The sequence below is a fragment of the Eulemur rufifrons genome, chromosome 29 (assembly GCF_041146395.1).
Source record: "Eulemur rufifrons isolate Redbay chromosome 29, OSU_ERuf_1, whole genome shotgun sequence".
Lineage (NCBI taxonomy): Eukaryota > Metazoa > Chordata > Mammalia > Primates > Lemuridae > Eulemur > Eulemur rufifrons.
The window spans coordinates 17,986,784-18,006,794 of record NC_091011.1 but is presented as its reverse complement, the minus strand read 5'-3'; the positions used below and the strand labels follow the sequence as shown (position 1 = coordinate 18,006,794).

Here is a 20,011-nt window from a genome sequence, read left to right as displayed (position 1 = left end):
AGGATGACATATAAGTTTCTGAACCCTATTGGGAGATTAGGTGTTTATTCTGACGGCTCCCATGTACACATGTTAGATAAATTTGTGTGCCTTTTCTCCTATTAATCAATCTGCCTCATGTCAGTGATTTTTCAGTGAACCTTTGGAACCAAGGGCCTTGGCCCCTACACTAGGCTGAGAGTATGACATTGGGTAGGTTAGGTATAGTAAATGCATTTTCAATTTACAGTATTTTCAACTTATGATGAATTTATCAGGACGTAACCCCATCATAAGTCAAGGAGCATCTGTATTATATAATAACTTTCTTTTCCATATATTTTAATTTTCAGTTTTGCTTTGCCTGATATTGATTTACTCCTTCCCTGCCATTTCCTCTCCCCACACACCTCATTAGAACTTTGGATTTGCTGGTGTCTTGCTCATCCTTGTATTTTCAATTATTCCGTGTCATTTTGTTCTAGGCATGTATCTTGTAGCCAGTATTTATTTGGATTTTGCTTTTTCAGCTAGTCTGAGAAAGATTTGGTCTTATTTCTATTTCTGTATTTATATATTGAACTATGAAAATACAGTTGACCCTTGAACAACACAGGTTTATACCGTGCGGATCCACTTACCTGCAGATTTCCTTCCATCTCTACCATCCCTGAGACATCAAGACCAGCCCCTCCTCTTCCTCCTCCTCAGACTACTCAGTGTGAAGATGATGAGGATGATGACCTTAACGATGATCCACTTCTATATAATGAATAGTAAATATATTTTTTCTTTGTGATTTTCCTAATAGCATTTCCTTTTCTCTAGCTTACTTTATTGTAAGAATAGAGTGTGTAATACATATAGCATACAAAATATATGTTGACTGTTTGCGTTATTGATAAGGCTTTCAGTCAACAGTAGCCTATTAGTAGTTAAGCGTTTGGGGAGTCAAAAGTTATAGTTGGATATCTGACTGCCTGGTTGGCACCCTGACCCCCTTGTTGTTCAAGGGGCAACTGTATATACTTTTGTCTTTTATTTTTCTGTCTTTGCAATGATGATTAAGTTTTATTTCTTGTGTAGTACTGCATTTGTAATCTTTGTTGGACTCAAGTCGTTCTCAGGAATTTGATTGATTGATTGATACATTCAGTCTTTAAAAGTGAAGCACCTTTGGCACATGTTTAGCCTCCAGTCCTACTCTTCCCCAACTCTTGGGCTATTGGTCTTTGGGGCTGTTGCCAGTGTGACAGCGGTGACTTGAAAATGCAAATCTGGTCATGCCTCTTACCCATGTAAAATATGTCAGTGGCTCCTGGTCACATAAGGGAACACCTTGGCATGCCATTCTGTGTTCTTCATCCTTTTTCCCAAGCTTATCTCCTACTATTCTCTCTCCCCCATTCCTCTCTGTTCCAGGTATACATGTTCCTACTTTGCAATGCCGCATGCTATTGGGGTACAACTATATTTTTATATAGGATTATACCATACATACTTTTCCTCCCTGAATTTATTTTAAATTGTGGTTTTACTGTGTTACCTCAAATCCTTAATTTAAGAAATATATTAAAACTGTTAAACTTTCTATTCTTCCTTTGCCTCTGTTATTTTTCTTTCCCACAAAACAGGTTGAATTTGTAGATATATAGTCAGTCCTCCGTATTTGTGGCTTCCACATCCTCGGAGTCAATCAAGAGTGGATGGAAAAACAAACAACAAAAATAACAATACAACAAAAATGACACAAATTAAAAAAAATACAGTATAACAACTAATTACATAGTGTTTACATTGTATGAGGTATTATAAGTAATCTAGAGATGATTTAAAGTATACAGGAGGATGTGCATAGGCTATATGCAAATACTATGCCATTTTATGTTAGGGACTTGAGCATCAGTGGATTTTGCTATCTGCAGGGTCCTAGCACCAATCCCCCATGAATATGGAGGGTCTTAGGCTATGCTAAAGATCCTACACTCAGACCACCGTGGATAACAAAGGAAAGGAAGGGACGTGAAGGGGAGGGGAGGGCAGGGCAGGAGATTTACTCTTTGCACTGATAGTTTCTAGCTACCTCATTTATAATCCTCTCAAGCAATAAGATACCCATTTTATAAGTGAAGAGGCTCACAATGGTTAAATAACTTGTCCCCAGTCTTATCTTTCTTTTGGGGGAAGTCTACCAAATGTATACTATCTCATTATCTCACTTTATCATTTACTAAAACCTCCTGTTCTTCCTCTCTTCCCAGTGTAGGAGTCATCTGCATTTTTCTCTCTCCCTCACCCTCACACTTAATTAGGTCTCTGCTTCCAGCTCATTCTGCCTTTTTAATAACTTCACCCTCCTCCCCATTCCTGTTGCTGGTACCAAAGTCTGGGCTTTAATAGTGCTTGCTTGGAACTATTTCAATAATCTCCTTGTTAATATCTCTGCATCCAATTTTCTCCCACTCCAATCTTTCCCTCACATGGCTGTTTTGTCCTTGTGGTATTTCTGAATGGCAAATCTGACAACATTACTCCTCTTAATGCACTCTCTTTTGCCCTCAAGTAAAAGCCCCTTGGCAGCTCTATCAGGATTTTCATGATTTGTTCCTTTTTCCTCTGCAGTAGTAGCTCCCTTTGCTCTCTCATTTACATCCTACACACCAACCATACTGAATGACTTACAGACCTTGAGTAGTCCCAGGTTTTCCTGCCTCCATGCTCTGTTTGTACTCTTTGCTCCACCTGGAAGGTTTATCTCTTGCAAGGTGAACATCTCTCTTTCAAGATGTCATTCAAGTTTTTACTTCTCTCTTGTTTGCCCTTACATCATTTTTGGAAATGTTGGTCACAACTTCCTTTCTACTAATTTACCTTTTACATATTTATATAATACTATTTACCACACTGTGCTTCAACTTTTTGGTTTTATATTTAATTAAGTGACTTGATTGTCATTTCCCTAACATTACAAATTTTGTTCTCACTTTTACAAATGTTAATTTTATAAATTTTGTTCTTATTGCTTTCCTAGTGTCTAGCTCTAAGCATGTTTTTGATTATTGAATGAATATTTCATTTCCTTCTTAAAATTAAAAGTTTATGTAAATTATAAAATATTTTCAAAATTAAAACAAAGTTGATGAAAAGTATACATGTCATTGGGGACATGAACTGCTTCCTTCATTATAAGAGCAGGTAGGCTAGATGTGCTATAGTTGATAATTAGAGGATGGTTTGGAAGATAATTGGAAGAATGGACTTGCAAATAGATTGAAGAAACATTCAACCTTGTACTTTTCTTTTGTAATTACAATTAGCTTTCCCTACCCTTAAAAGTAATCACTTTTTAGTAGTTTGGGAGGGCTGATTAATTATCCTTCCTCCTATAAATTCTGAACAAGTGTAAGATAGGAATCATTAAATATCAGCAGATTCAAATTATGTTATCAGTTTTATTTCAGGTAAAGCCGAATTGGAGAATGCAAGTTGGACTTAATGACAAAATCAAGTTTCCTACTTCACTTTTGCCTTGGATTTGGCTGAGTTGCCCAGGCTTAGAAAACTGCAGGCAACAGGTGTTGAAGCTGAGGTGATGGGCTCACTGCATGGGGAAAAAGCCTTGGGTTGCCTAGGAAGAGAAGATGAGGGGGCCAAATGTGGGCAGCAACCCTTCCCCACATGGTCACAAAATGCAGGAAGACAGAACAGTGATGGCAACACTCTCAGGATCTCCCTGGGCCAAGGGAGAAGGGTCCAGGGAAAGGTAGGAGAATGCTCTCTCATAGTCCTAAAAGGGTCCATTTCTATTGCGTGCACCACATCAGGGTGCCAGGAGAGAGAGGGCTGGATCTTCCCAGCTAGGGTCACAGGACCCATCAATCTCTTAATCCCAGAGTCCCAGGACCTCAGGGATGTTCATTCAGGGAATTCGCTTTTCATAGACTGGATCTTGTAACCCCTAAGTTAAAACTAATGTGATTTGGTTTGTTTTCTTTCGCCTAACACTTAGCATTTTATCATGATGATGAGTAGATTAATAACTGCTCCTGACAGGAAGGACATACATGTTAATAGCATCGAAGCTTAATGATAAAGGAATTGTCAACTCGACACTCAGCTGAGTGCTCTGATGGGAAGAAGGACACTCTGTGGATGACTGTGAATTATAAAGGACTTTTCCGTGCAATTTATGGAGTGCGCTGGACCATGTCATCTCAGCCCAGGTCAATCTGCAATTGCACATCCTGATGACGGTAAAGAGCAGTGACCTGGATGCAGCTACTGCCTGTGCTGCGAGTCCAGGGCGGCTCGTGCTGCACCACGCTTAGTTCTGCATGCTTACACCCTCTGACATCCCTTCCAGCCCTTGGAGTTTATGATCCTGATGATGCCCGTAGTGGAAATGACCTAAGAAAAATCCTTTGCTGGGCTCTGACCCATTACTTATTAATTAAACATTAGATTTATTTAGTTCTGGCTTAATTTATTTCAGGTCTGTGGGTTTGCATTCTTTTGCATTGCTAAATGTGCTCCCTCAGAGTTGTGATGTATTTAATTTGACCAGTTCTATGAATTATATAATGGTCAGAAAGAAAAAAGAAAGAGAGAAAAGTCATGGTTTGGAGGCAACAATGTAAAATAAATAGATCATATTTTCACACAGTGAGTCTGATTTTCTCAGTGGGTTTGGATGGTCTTCTCAGAAGCAACATTCTCTACTGATGCTCAGAGCCCACAGTGACCCGGTCCAGGGTCCCCAAGAGCAGTGTTTCTCAGTCTGTCATGCACACAAATCACCAGATTGAGCAGGTCTGTGAGGGATCAAAGGGCTGGAATTTCCAACAAGCCCCCAGGTGTCAGTGAGTGAGTAGCAGGCACCTAAGTCACCAAATCAAAACACCAGCTCCCCAACTCATCACAATTCATTTTATTCCACAGCATGTTTAAGGGAATGTTATTCTCAGGAAGATGTCTGGGATTAAAATAATTAAAAAAAAAAACAACTGGAAAGTACACACATTTATGTATCTCTTCTCTTCATTAAATATATATCTGTTTGGCAAAAATGTTAGACTCTTTTGTACAAAAACAAAGCAAAAAAAAAAAAAAAAAAAAGACTAACCCAAAACCCTTGCAAATTGTAAATACCTGTAATAATTACAATGATGTAAACTTGGATGTCTGACAGCGTGACCATCCTGTGGAGACGGTAACATCAAACCCTTGGACAGCAACAGCCCGTCACAGCGGCAGTCTATCAGAGATGGAGCGTGACGACTATTTCACCATTTGTGCTTTCAGCTAAGAGGCTGGGAGCGTGTGTGGAAACGAAGGCAGGTCTGGCCTGGGGCGGGGAGAGGAAATTCCAGACTAGCTAGCGAGGAGGGAAGGTAGGTGACGGTCACAGTGCAGATGCAGAGTGGGCGTGGAACCTGGGGACCCTGTGTCTGCGAGACCCGGTGCTGGCGAGGGCTACGATAAGGCAGCTGCTGCTGCTGCTCTTGGGACAAAGAGGAACAGGGCGAGGCCAAGGCGGGGAGGGAGGCGGGAGGAGACTTGAAAGCAGATCTCAATTCCACTGGAACTAGAGGTGTGAGCTGACCCTAGAGAGAAGGGAAAGGAGGATGCTGGGCCCATTTCCTCCACACAGGGGCCTTGGGGCACTTCCCCCAGGTCTGGCGGGCCGTCTGCGGCTGTTGGCTCCCTACTCTGGGAAGGGAGGACTGGGCTAGGGGCTGGGATGACGGGGCTCCTTGGCTCTCTGACTGGCGGTTGGCTTTGCTCTTGTCCCACCAGCGGACTGCAGCAATGGGAAGTGACCTAAAGCAGTGGAGCCTAGAAACAGGGAGGTGAGCAAGATGCCAGGGCGGGGCCGAGAGATGCCGGGGGCTAGAGGCGGGGCCCAACGAAGTGTCGACCCACAGCCTCCCTTCACCAAAGGAGGATTCCAAGGCGTGGGCGTGTTTTCATTCCTCTCTCCTGTTAGCTAGATTTTCCAGTTTTGGAGAAGGCGCGTCCAGCCCGGCCACTTCAGTTACAGTCATAGACGAAGTCATAGTTGCTGGGCTCCTTGGGGATGGGCGGAGGCGCGTCTGGGATCTGGATGTTTTCCAGGTCCAGGAGGCGGAGCTTGATTTCCATGCTGAGCAGGGTGTCCAGGTCATTCCGAGTCAGGTCGCTCATCATGTCTTTCCCAAGCAGCGCATTCAGCCCGTCCGTCCAGATACAGTACTGGAGGGAAGGGAGGTGACAGCAGTCATTATTGGTGACAATTACAGGAGAAGTAAAAATAGCTAACATTTAGTGAATACTAACCCATGCTAGGCTCTGTGCTAAGTGCTTTGCCTACATCATCATTTCATATTCACAACATCTTTGTAACGTTGACAATTCTGTTACCATCAATCTCTGTTCCCTCTGTTTTACAGGCGAGGGAACTGAGGCACAGAGAAGTGAAGTAACTGGATAGTATGTGGGGTGGGTGGAATTTGAATCCGGGCAATTCGGCTCCCGGGCCTGCACTCTTCTCTGCAAAGAATGCCTCCCTACGTGGCGGCTGAGGGTTTGTGTTCTCTGCCACCATGCGAGGTACCTCTCTGGGGGTTTTAGTCACAACCCACAGATGTGCAGCAAAGTGTACATTGCCTCAAAATCTGCAGGCAGAATCATCTCTTTGCCTATTTGGGACCTATAGTCTTATCTCTAACATCCCACCAGTGAGCCCATGACTTTAAGGTATTGGTGGAATCTATCCCAACTCCTGGACTCAGCAGGTCAAGCTTGCTTTTTTGCTGCTTCCACTTGTGATTCCCAGTGTAGTAGCAAGTTTCTGCCTGTACCTGATTCGTAGCATACACATGACAGCCCCATCCCACCCTGGAGCCAATGATAGCCCCACCTTTTGTTTCTCAACAAAAGGGCTAGGAAACAGCCTTCTGCTGTCCAATGTCTGACAGCCAAAATGGCTACAATTATCGGGTGAAGGGTGATCTTCATGGGAGGGAGGTTGGCTGCCTGTCTGGGGTCCTCTTCTGCCTGGGTCTCCAATTTCCCAGGGTTTCCCTCCACCATGTCTCTGGGGCCTGATCTCTGGGGCATCACCTGAGTTGGAAAGCCCTTCAGAGTACCCAACTAAGAGTTTGGTTCTTCTCCTTTCATAAAAGTAATCATAGTCTTTTTGGACTATGAACTCCTGAGGGGTGGGGGAGGAACTGTGCTTTATCTATTTGAGGACTTGCCTTGCTCTTGTCAACTTCTCTCCCAGAGACTGGGGTCCTGCTCTGACCTAGAAAGAGAATCGTGCTACCTGGTCAAAGAGCCAGCCTCTGCAGCCAGCACGGTAGAAGCCTCCTGCATTCTGGATGCTGCTTTCTGGATGCTGCGTTCCACTCACCTGCTAGGCTGGCCCTAGTCTTCCACAGGACTCTGTGACAGCAGTTGCTCTGCTCTTCTCACTGAACTGGGCTTCCTTCCAGCACACTTTCTAGATTCCCTCCTCTCTTGGCCTCGCTGGGTCAAGTGGTAATTCTAGACCCTACTGAGCCCATCTTTTGCACTGTGGTTATCTGCACTGTATTCCAGAATATGATAGCAGATCTCAACACAAAAGTACCAAAAGTATATTGCAAGCACTATATAAATCTTCAGTCACTATGATGTGATGGAAATCTACCATGTACACATCAGTGGTACCACTTTTTAAGCCAAGGAGGTGCCTAATGGTTGTACTGTGAGAGTCTTGTCTGACGAGGGCAGTATTGAACTGTAGGGTTTTGGTTCTATTAATCCCTTGCCTATGTGATCTCAGCCAAAGCATTTAACCCACGTAAACATCGGGTTAGTGCTGAGGGATCTCAGGAAGCATTAGTGTCCTCATGAATACCTTAGCCAGATTCTGAACATGTCTGACCATCCATTTCCTCATAAATAAGCTTGACAGAAACAGATCCCTAGTTCCTACCTTGGAGATTCTCATCTTGTAGATCTGGGATGAGGAGACTTTATTTGAAAAAACTTTCCAGATAATTCTGATGAACATCTAGGTGTGGGTTCCCCTGAACTCTGTACTCTCAAAGGCCCCCTCCAGCTCTGACACTGTATCATGGTAAATCCTGCAGTCCTGGAGATTACTGCTCTCTTCGTACAGAGCCTTCCTGGCCTTGGCTACCTTCCTGGTACAGATTAATTTAACCCACAGGAACATTTCCATGGTGCTTTTCTTTTGAGAATGGCAGGCACAAAAAATTTTATTAAGAGTACAATAGACTAATAAATAAAAAAACCCTGTAGTACTGGATTTGAGTTGGAACCACCAGTATCAACTAATGATGTATTTTATCTTAAAAAAATCATAACTCCTAGCTCTATCCCCAAAAAGGCTTAAAAATAATGACCGACCAAGTAGTAATAAACACACCTTATGCCCAGATTCTGGTTACTAAATACCATTTCCTACTAAAAGTAACCAAGGCTCCACAGAGAAAAGGCAGGAAACATACAAGATGAACCTGGAGCATCTCATCATACCAGAATGCCAGAAAGTTATCAAAGACATAGGAGTCATGTCGACAGAACTCAGAGGCCAACCTGATGGTGTTTCTACTTGTCCCAGATATGACAATTTAGACACTAATAATTACAACAATGGAAACATATTGAGACACAAATGTTTAAATCCATGACTTACTCAAACACCAGAAACACCTCATTGGTCTTCTTTGAAAGATGCTTATATTTTGAAAACTGGTAAAGTTTATATAGGCAGTATTTATCCTGCCTATATAAATTATATAACTTTAAGGTAATTAAATAGTTGATGAAGCCAGTTTCTCTTTATATATCCCACTAATCTATGAAGAAGGAATGACAGAATTGGAATATCAACCTTTTGGAACCTCTGATGGATCCCAGGACCTGGGCAATGATCATCGGTGTCTGCTGACATCCAAGAAGAAGAGGCAAGAAGACACCACAAAAGCATACACCATTGCTGCTGTTAAAAAGTGAGCCTGGACTTTATTAATCCTCTGTCAATTTATAAGAAATATAAGGGACATGGGACAGATGAATATATGAAATGATTTTGCAGGTTGTGGTGGGCAGAATAATACCCGCTGTTCAAAGATGTCCAGAATCTACACCCCAGATCCTAGAATATGGCAGGTTCTGGGGCAAAAGAAATTAATGTTGCTATCAGCTGGTCTGAAAATGGAGTGATCTTAGATCACCTAGGTGGGCACAATGTAATCACAAGCATACCTGAAAGTGAGAGAGGAAAACAGAAGAGGTGTCAGAGTCAGAACAGTGGGAGGGAGATGTGACTACAGAGGAGGCTGGAGGGACACGGCGGCTGAACTTGCTGGTGTTGTGGCCGGATGGAGGCCAAGGAATGGAGGCGGCCTCTAGACGCGGAAGAGGCAAGGAGATAGATTCTCCCCTAGGGCCTCCGGAAAGGAACGCAGTCCTGCCGACACATTGATTTCAGCCCCGTAAGACCTGAGTCTGACTTTTGACCTCCAGAATTGTAAGATAATCCATTTGTGTTGCTTAAAACTAACACTGAGTTTGTGGTAGTTTGTTACAGTAGCAAGAGTAAACTAATACACAGAGTTATAATCAGCACATCTAGACTACTGGCAATGTTACAGGACTAACAACCTGTTTTTTTCAGTAAATAAATTGCAAGGAGAAAAAGCACATGCTTATGCTTGTGAGAGACAGAGATAGAGAGGAACCTGTAGATTCAGAGCAACTTAAGAAACATGTCAACCAACTGTAATATATGGACATTACTTGCATTCTGACTTGGACAAAAAATAGGAGAAAAACGCAACTGAGACAATTGGAGAAATCTGGAAACAGATTGCACATGGTGGTATTAAAAATCACCACATTATTAATTGATTTAGGTGTGATAATGGCATTGCAGTTCTGTTTCAGAATTGACTATTATTGAGAGATGCACACAGGATATTTACAAATAAAATGATACGATATCCAGATTTGCTTCAATATAATCGGGGCTGGCAGCTGGGTGTGGGGGGAAGAGTGAGTGGGGGCACAGGTGAACCAGATTGGCCACGAGTTGATGATTGCAGAAGCTCAGTGAGGAAGGTGTGGGCTCAGTGCCTGTTTTATCCCTTCCTAGCTCCACACTGCAGGAGCCAAGGGAGGGGCTTCCGGAGCAGGACTTCCAGAGTACAAATCCCAGCTCCATCACTTACTACTTGTGTGACCTTGGACATGTTTCGTAACCTCTCTGTCCCTCATTTTCCTCTTTTATAAAATGAGGATAATATTAATTTTTTCTCACAGAGTTATATAAGGATTAATGAGGTGAAATATATATATATCTAAATAACATTTATATTTATCCATATAAATAAATAAATATATATGTGTGTTTATGTGTGTGTGTGTATATAATTTAATGGTGCCTGGCAGAGAGTAAACCAGGCTAGTTAAAATTACAGTTGACCCTTGAACATAATGGGTTTGAACTGTATGGGTCACTTACAGGTGTATTTTTTTTTCAATAAAAGTTATGCAGAGTGTGTCTGTCTCTCCTGCCTCCCCTTCCACCTCCTCCACCTCTTCCTCCTCTGCCACCCCTGAGACAGCAAGACCAACCCCTCCTCTTCCTCCTCCTCCTCAGCCTACTCAATGTGAAGATGACAAAGACAAAGACCTTCATGATGATCCAATTTTCTTAATGCATAGTAAATAAACTTTCTCTTCCTCATGGTTTTCTTAATAACATTTTCTTTTGTCTAGCTTAGTTGTATAACAATATAACATACAGAATATGTGTTAATATAATGTTTATGCTATCTGTAGGTCAATAGCAGGCTATTAATGGCTGACTTTTGGGGGAGTCAAAGGTTATACATGGGTTTTCAACTGCGGGGGTAGTGGTGTCAGCACCCCAATCCTTGTGTTGTTCAAGGGTCAACTATGCTATTATCCTTCTATTGTTGAGGTATTCGGTTCTGGGAGGCCTCTTTCCCCTTATTGATAAATGACACTATCTGTAATAGAACTTTCTATTTTATGAAGTGATTATGAAAATAAAATGAGGTAATAGATAAGAAAGTGGTCTAAAGAAATTAAAAGTGTTCACAAGCATATGGCATTCTCCTCTTCATTTTATCTATAAGAAGTGGCAGATCTGAGTAATAATCTGGCATTCTCACGGCATTTATCCTTACCTGGAATTAATGTACACTGTGGAAAGCAGCCTTGTATAGATTTAAATCACATCCAAAGTTCTACTACTTAAAGTGGTTTTCTGCTCAGCTCTATACATCTTGAATATGGTGGCCTGTGCAGAACCACAATTTCATTTAAAAACAGAAACAGTAGGACACAGTATCTATTTTCAGAAAGATGAAGACAAAGTCTTACCCTTCAGCTAACTAAATGTCAAGTGACACAGAATTATATTTAAGCACCATTCTAAATGCAAGATTTATGTCTAATCTTTTCTCTCTCTTTGGGATGTACAATTTTATTCAAAAGCTTCAAACCAGTGAAAACCAGATACTGAATAACTTCTAAATGAGCTACATGTCCTAGGGGAAATGGGGAACAACAGTCAGATTCTATTAAAATGTTCTCTTCCTTTCTAAAAGCTGTTTATGCCACCACATGCAAAACAAAAATTTCAATGGCATCATCTAAAAATAAGTTTCAAGCATGATGTCGGATTCCATTTTACAAAAGAAAGTTAAATCAACCATAACTGCTACTTTATCTTACAAATTCATTTTCCTAGACTTTTGCTAAATATTTTAAATATAGCTGACAGCGTGCTTCAAGAAGAGAAACAAATTATACATATAACAAGATGTCAAAAAGGAATAAAAACATCTTGAAAACAAAATCCTAACAGCAGAGACAGCCCTAAACCTCTTAAAATAGCTTAAAGAAACTTGGTAGAAACCCTAATTCATCAGATGTTTTAAAGAATAGACTAGTTTATCTTGCAAAAATCTAGACCAAAAACTAAATATTCAATGAAAACCAAAATTGTAACGAGGGCTCTTTCTTCCTCTGGATTGGCAATGATGCCTGTGCTGAGTTTGAGGCATTGCCCTTCCTTGTTCTTTTCTGTGAACTCTAGATCAAGCTGCTAGGAAGTTCAACCTGTTGTAACTGGCAGTTTTTCAAGAGGTTTCTGTTCTATTCCAAGTCAACAAGATGCCCCTTTGTTCATGATTTTTTTCAGGCAGGCCTTTCTTTAACACAAGTGAAATTTCTTTCTTGCCAGTGTTTTCCGGGAGAAAATGCAACGTTCTCTCATAAATGAATCCCACTGAGACCCTTACCTCATGCTTGTCAGGAGCGATGAAGTTCAGCTGGCAGTTTGAGTCGTACAAGATGGAGAAAGCCAGTTCAAGCACCTCCTACAAGAGATGAGAGAAAAGACCACATTTGATATGCAGTCACAAGTGGCCGCAGAGGGCACGTGGAGTGGAGCCTACAGCCTGTCCTGACCAGTGGGGTGGCGAGAGGCTGCTGGGAGGAAGGGGACACGCTTTGCAAGGGTCCAGCACGATTCCTTCTCTCCATTCAGGGAAGTCTGCGTGACCATCTCATTTAATTCTCACGACAGCACATGTAGCAACTGTTACCACTGCCCTTCATGGGGCAGGGCTTGGGGAGGTTAAATGAGTGTCCAAGGCTACAGCCCCAAAGCCGTGCTCTTCTGTCTTCAGCATCTGGCTTCCAGGGAGACCACGAAAAACAGTAACCCCTCTCCCAATCAGCAGCATTGAGGGATGCTCTAATTTCTATCACCCCCAAACAGACCAGAGAGGTCCACAGAGGTGTGAACTCCCGAGATATGGAAGCTACATTGGAGGTAAGGAGGCTTCTGGGGGAACCCAGCATCTTTACGTATGTCCTTGGATTTTTCAGCTACTGTGGAGCAAAGGCTACACAAAGCCTAGAGTTTATGCCATAGAGGTTGCTGGGTACAAAGGAGAAGGATGGGCTCTAGAGACAGCATAGCTGAGCTCACACACTGGTGAGCACCTACTGAGTGCAGACTGAGCCAGGCCCAAAGGACCAAGGACTAAGTGACACTCATTTTAATGCAGCTGAATGACCTTGCCCAGGCACTCAGTGTTGTGTCTAGTATGTACATTAAAACACTTCTCCAGCTGTACGAGCTGTACTGGTGTTGGGTACTATGATCATGCTGGTCTGAGCCGTCAGCAGAGGATGAGTCGTCAGCACATCGCAACTCCCCGATGGCTCCTAGTCTGCAGGGGAAGGGCCAAGCGTCTCCACTCCAGTGCTCTGCACTGACATCACATGTGTTATAGCACATCCGCCTTCTCCGTGCCTTTGTTAGGCACCACCGATGACCCCTGTCTCCCCTGCAGTGATCTGGGAGCTGCACTGCTTAGTGATTGCCATGAGGCATTCCTTCCTGGGAGCCAGATCTCTCCCCTTCATTCTCCACCGTAATATCTGCCAGAGGATGTGTCTGTGGCCTGTGACTCACAGCAAGAATGCCCCAGAAAGAAGATGGACGGCAAAAAGATGAGGCCAATGCCCCTAGATATCAGAGTTTCAGTTGGATGAAAGAATTCTTCATAGTGAACTCTGCAGACCCATGTTCTAACAGCTGGGTGCTCCCAGCTCTGGGCACAGTCCCGCATCCAGCCCTGTCTGGCTCTCACATCTGTCTGTGTCTGCCCCACCTCCAGCTTCCCTCCCTACGGCGGGCAGCTCCTGTTCTGAGCTACACCTACCAGTGTCTCACATGCAAATGGACTCCTTACTCTGCCAGAAATAGACTCAAGTGGAGGAAAAAATGCTGAGTCACGGAATGGGAGCGATTCTACAAAAATACTCTCCTCATTTTTTGCTCTTTTTCTTCCTTAGGCCTCCACTCAGGCCTGCCCAGTGCAGACACTAATGTAAAACAACAGAAGCTCGCCAAGACAACGATTTTCCATTAAGTATGGCATCTGTTTCCACAGCCGTATCTCTTGGGTCTTTTAGTTTATAATTATAATGGTCATGGTTTCACCAGTGTTACTGTAAATTTGTATCCTTTTTTTAATCACTAAGGCAATACATATCAAGAACCAGGAATGCTACTCCAGGGGTTATTCCTAAAAAACATTCAAAAGCAAGGTAAAGTTAAATATTATTATCTGTAAGAACATAATGAAAAACTAAATCTCTCCCTGCTTTGGGTATTAAAGACATCATGAATTAGCAACCAAGAGAAACGTATTTGGCCAGCCATTCAGTAGGATAATTATGAAGATCTGAGGTTAAGTGAAGAAAAGTAGGAGAAATGAACACCATGTACATACTGATCACAGTTATGAACAAGCCTGGAAGCCAGTATGTGAAATGAAAATAATTATGTTAAGGTGCTGGGATCATAGGTCATTATTTCTTCCTAAAACATTATTTTTTTTCAATGAAATGTTATGCATTAATCTCATAAATTCATAAAAATTGTTCTCAGTTGGAACATTGATAAAAATGATGAATTCCTTACTCATCTCAGAGTCATTCATTAGGACAACTCTCTGACTTATACTTAAGAGATTGGAGAGAAAGGAGAGGACGGACTTTGCTTTTGAACAACTAGTCAGGATCTTCCACAGCATGAGGGGCCCTCCGGAGGGAGGAAAAGGTGAGCAGGAAAAGGTGAAATCCACCAAGGCCACTCTGGGCTGACTCTGGAGGACAAGTGCCTCTTTGTTCAGGGACATTACATGACTGATCGTCCCCTTGCTGATGACAGTCAGTGTGAACACCGCCACGGCCCAGACACTGTTCCTGACCAGGTGCGGAAGCCACTTGAGACCAGAGTGTCAGTGTGGTTATTGCTGCGACACTTTCTCTTTTGCACGGGGACAGAGCAAGAAGAAGAAGGAGGGTGTGCATGAGCCTTGGGCATTGCCCTTCTATGGCATATACCACTCAAGATGAGAACGGTCGGAACTGTCATGACCTAGATTTCTCGTAAACACAGGCAGGAAACAGGAAATTCGTGAGAATGTCAATTCCCACTTTAATTTCACCAAGGCTGCCTGGGAGGGGGTGGAAGGAATTAATTCTCTGAACTGCACGCCTGCGTTTAAGGGTGCTCTCGCTTATAATGGGTTTTATTGACATCTCCGGCTTGCTGTCATTGAGTCACTGGTGAAGGTCAGCTCTTCAGCACTTGCAGCAGGGAGGCTGCAGAGCCAGGAGCGAGGGCACCTCTCTGGCTAACACTCCAGAAGCTGCCACCTGTCCAAACTGTCCGTGAGGGAGAGAGGCACCAGGTGGCTGTGGAGGAGACTGTCACAGATCTGTGCCTCCCAGGAGCTTCCGGCCTCCACACACCACAACACCCACGCAGACGGCTAACGCTCTGGGGCTTTGCTGCTCACTACCGAAGGTCTTTTATTCCCTCTGGATTTACTTCAGGGAATAATTATATCCAGGAGCAGCTTATCGCCATCCTCTGTTCCACTGATGCTTACGTGCCACGTTGCCATGTGGAAGAAGGCTCACATAGGCCGAGTTCCGGGGAACTGAATATCCCTCCATGTCCTGGGTCTCTGACTGCCCCTCCCCCACTCCCACAGGACCCTTTGGCCCTGGGACCGGTGACCAGGCATGCCGAGCCAGGAGATGCTCAGAGAAATGATGCCTCGGTTTAGGGACTGCCTTCATCTGTGGGTCAAATGAGGGACTGACTGAATACAAGAGTAGAGTTTTAGGTAACATATTTTCAGTATACAGTGTTGGCTGCCAATCCTGCCACTGTCTGGGAATAAGTTACCACATCTGGCCATTTTGCTCAGCATCCACTTAACTATGCTGGTTCTCCATCTATCCAGGTCACCTTGGGGGCAGAACATTTTGACAAAAGACGCAGGCTATACCTTGGCATGTGTGTGGCTGCTAAAGGTGGTCCTAGAAATAGCAGATTTCACAGCTACAGTGCCCTGCTGCTCATCTATATATCTATGAACATAAATCAGTATTTCACAAGGCAAAACCAGTCGTTCACGTGGCACATAACAGAGGAGATGGCCTTTCTCAGGCAGCTATAACTTTCTGGCCCCAATCTATCTTAGCAGCATTACCAGCTAGTAATTCCCCAGCCCATATTCTTCTCCCTGTCCCCATCTATCCTATACTCGGAATTCAGTGTCCCCAATCAGGGATGCTTGTCACATGTGGAAAGGCCCTTGTGCCTTTTCACAGACTGTTTCCTTCTCCTGGGAAGTCTTCCCCTCCCTTCCCCCTGGCCGATTTCTTTTCAGAAGCAACATCAGATGTCATCTTCTCTCTGAGCCTTTCTCAACTCTCCCAGGCTCCCTCTGTGTTTAATTTTTTTGGGGCACAGACACATTGATTTGTAATTCGCACAAATCTTATCTACTGGACGCCCAGGGACAGGGGCCAGGTCATATTTATCTTTGCATTCCTAGCACCCGACACAGAGAAGACACTTGGCGCATTTACTGAGTGAATGGATGATGAATGAAGTAACCCCGAATAAAGGGCTTTTTGGTTAAGACCAGAGTTTTCAAGCTGATCGAGGACATCAGCTTCTAGTAGAATATACTTCTTATTTCAGGCTTACGCATCACACTGGAAAAACTGAAGCTTGAATCTGGCACATGGGCAGATATAAGTTTCTCTGACACCAAACATACTCCCATCTGAAGTGGTGGGATCTCGTGAGATTTTCTTTCTGGTGACTACATGATGACCGTTTCACTAAAAGCCCCAAATCCTGTGAGACAAGTACCAAGAATGCCCAACAGAAAACACACAGCCACAAATCAACTTATTTTATAAATTACAAAGGTTGAATTTAGAATCCTGAATCCTTAAAAATCAAGGTCTTCCAACTGAATTTCCATCTCTCATGAGAATTTAAGTCTCAGTCAGAAATTTTCTAATGTCTCTGTGAAGAACCCAGCACTTCTTGTCTCCACAGAGATCCACCTGTTGCACGGACCTCTGTTAGACATGCTAGACTCTAGACTCCTGCAGGACGGGGCCACATGCTCCCTGTTTACCTTCTATGCCGAGAGCTCACCCTGTCTCAGGCACTCAGCGCTGACTGAGCAAATGACTGACTATGTGAACAAATGCCTCTGCAGTAGACATCTCAAGGGAAGGACCAGCTCCCTTCCTCTTTTAATTCCTAGGGCCCTTGGCAGTATCAGGCACGTTAGCAGATATTGAATGAGTGAGAGGACTGTCGGTTACTAATACTTTGCCATTAACAAAGTGTCTGCTTTATGGATGCTAATGTCTCAGTTTGCCTTGCTCAGTGATTACGCTAACCAAGTGTCCTGTGGCACAAAATGTCAGAAGCTGCTCCCCACCAGCAACATGACTTGGTTGGTGCCCACCCATCATGCACTGACAGACCTCCTACAGATACATTTTGGTCAACTCTCATTTTAGGGTGCAGGTCTCCCATTTGCTACCCAAAAGTTCTAGAGGTAGGGAAGAGGGGGCCTCTGGAGTACTGAGAAAAGAGGTATAGGGGTGGAGCTGTTGAGGAGGGAGAACTGTGGCTTTCCTGTGTCTTCCTTTGATGGTTTGCCTGATGACAGGCGTATAAACGTTATTAATATTACAATACAAGTAAATTTCATGTATATGCAAATGAAAGAGCCAGGCTGGTGGAGATACTGCCATTCTTACCCCTCAAGGCAGACTGGAAGAGCCCAGAGTGGCTATAATATCTGGGCCAGAGGATCCCAGGAAGTAGCCTTCATCTGTAGTCTTATTTATCTGTTTACAGCAGTGTGCTCCATCCATCCATCATCTACCTATCCATCATCCATCCACCCATCCATCCATCCATCATCTACCCATCTGCCCATCCATCACCTATCCACCAACCACCCACCCATCCATCCACTCATCCATCATCTATCCATCCATCATCATCCATCCATCCCTCCATCATCCAGCCATCATCCATCAATGCATCCATCATGCATCCATTCATGCATCCATCATCCATTAATCCATCCATCATCCACCCATCCCTCATGCATCCATCCATTATCATCCATCTGTCTATTATCCATCCATCCATCCATCCATCATCCATCCATCCATGAACTACCCATCCACCCATCTATCCATCCTCATCCATCCATCCCTCCATGCATCCAATATCCATCCATTTAATGTTTTATGATTGTCATGACAATAAATAAATAACAAAGGCTGCAAAAATCATTTACTCAGTTTGTTTTGTTAGTCTCCTTTAAGAAGAGAGGAGTCTGATACAAGAATATCCACATGTATCATGTTCAAATGAGGACAACATCTCCAGACCTATTTTGATGACTTGTGTCTTCTCTTGTTTTTTTCTCAATCAGGCTAGAAGTTCATCAATTTTATTAATCTTTTCAAAGAACCAGTTTTTAGTTTTGTTATTTTTCTCTACTGTTTTCAGTTTCATTGGTTTCTACTCTAATTTTTATTATTCCTTTTCCTCTGCTTACTTTAGGCTTAAATTGCTCTTCTTTCTTAGTGTCCTAAGCTGGAAACTTGATTGATTTTAGATCTTTCTTCCTTTCTGGTACAGTTGTTCAATGCTATAAATTTCCCTCTAAGCACTGCCTTCACTGCATCCCACACATTTTGATAACTGAATTTTCATTTTATTTAGTTTAAAACATTTTTTAATTTCTCTTCAGAGTTCTTCTTGGAACTATGAGTTATTTAGAAGTGTGCTGTTAAATTTCCAAATATTTGAAGTATTTTCCAGCTATCTTGCCGCTATTGATTTCTAGTTTAATTCCATTGTGATCTGAGAACATAGTTTGTGTGATTGTTCTTCTTTTAAATTTATTAATATGTGTTTTATGGTCCAAAATGTGGTCTATATTGGTGAATATCTCCTGTGAACTTGAGAAGAATGTGTATTTTACTGTTTTCAGGTGGATTATTCTATTAATGTCAATTAGATCAAGTTGATTAATGGTTTGGTTCAAGTCATCAATATTCTTTTTGATTTTCTGCCTGCCTGATCTATTGATTACTGACAGAGGGATGTTGAAGTCTCCAAAGTAATAATGGATTTGTCTGTTTCTCCTTTTGGTTCTATCAGTTTCGTAACTCATGTATTTTGATGCCTTTGTATTACGTTCAGACATGCTTAAGATTGTTATGTCTTCTCCGAACCTGACTCTCCAGGTTCCAGGGTGACGCTTTGCCTGCAACTTCAGTTCTCTCTAATAGTTCCAAGAAAAGTTATTGATTTCCACTTTGCTCAGTGTCTACTTACTCTAAGGATGGGAGCGACAACTCTCAAGCTTTTTACATGTTGGGGCTCCACACTTATTTTATATGATTCTCTCTGTCCTTGCTCAGCAAGCAGGAGTCCTGGAAGGCTGCTTTGCTTCCAGGTACACTCCTTCTGGCCTTCTCTGGGTTACAGACTCCTGTTGTTGCCAATTTCCCCATGTGGTTTCTGCTCCGCTCTAAGTGTACAGAAGCATGGGGACCTCCTCAGCTTGAGCTGAGCAGAGCCAGCGCTCTCAGATAGCAGAAGGAATACCTGACATGCCAAGCATATGGTAATCCCTGCTGGTATTGAAGAAAGTCTGCCCCACAAGAGGCAAACCATGATAACTGGAGATTTAGCTGCTACAGTTAAAGATGCTCCTTTGGAATCCACTGAGCTGTAGAATGAGCCTCCCCACATCACAGAGAAGAGAGAAATGGAAACCCCCATGCGTGCTGTGTAACAGACAACCCACAGACCCTGGCCTCCTAGTCATGTCCTGACACCATTATGCTTGTCAAGTAAATGCATTATATGATAGTGTTGTGATGGGCTCAATAAAAAAGGGATTCCCATGGACTTGAGGTGAGTCATACTTATGCAACTTCAGAAGCAAAGACCTTGCAGTCAGCCTCCGTGGCTGCATTCCCTGCCCCCTGCCTTCCTGAACAGTACTTTGATAGTACTTTTGTGTTCCCTTAACCATAGACAGGGCCATCCTGCAAAGACAGATTATCCTTT

At 43.1% G+C, this 20,011-nt stretch overlaps 1 protein-coding gene across 4 annotated transcripts in view; it reads right to left on the bottom strand.

Moving 5' to 3' along the window:
• Positions 1-5,119: 5,119 nt before the first annotated feature.
• The window catches only part of ELMO1 (engulfment and cell motility 1), a 401,547-nt gene continuing 386,655 nt past the window's right edge, over positions 5,120-20,011 (bottom strand). For all 4 annotated transcript variants that reach the window (XM_069461513.1, XM_069461514.1, XM_069461517.1 and 1 more), the window contains 2 exons: positions 12,306-12,383; positions 5,120-6,210 (listed from right to left, as the gene is read on the bottom strand). In XM_069461513.1, coding sequence (XP_069317614.1) covers positions 6,010-6,210; positions 12,306-12,383 — 279 coding nt within the window. In that variant the 3' untranslated portion in view covers positions 5,120-6,009. The remainder of the gene's footprint in view (positions 6,211-12,305; positions 12,384-20,011) is intronic.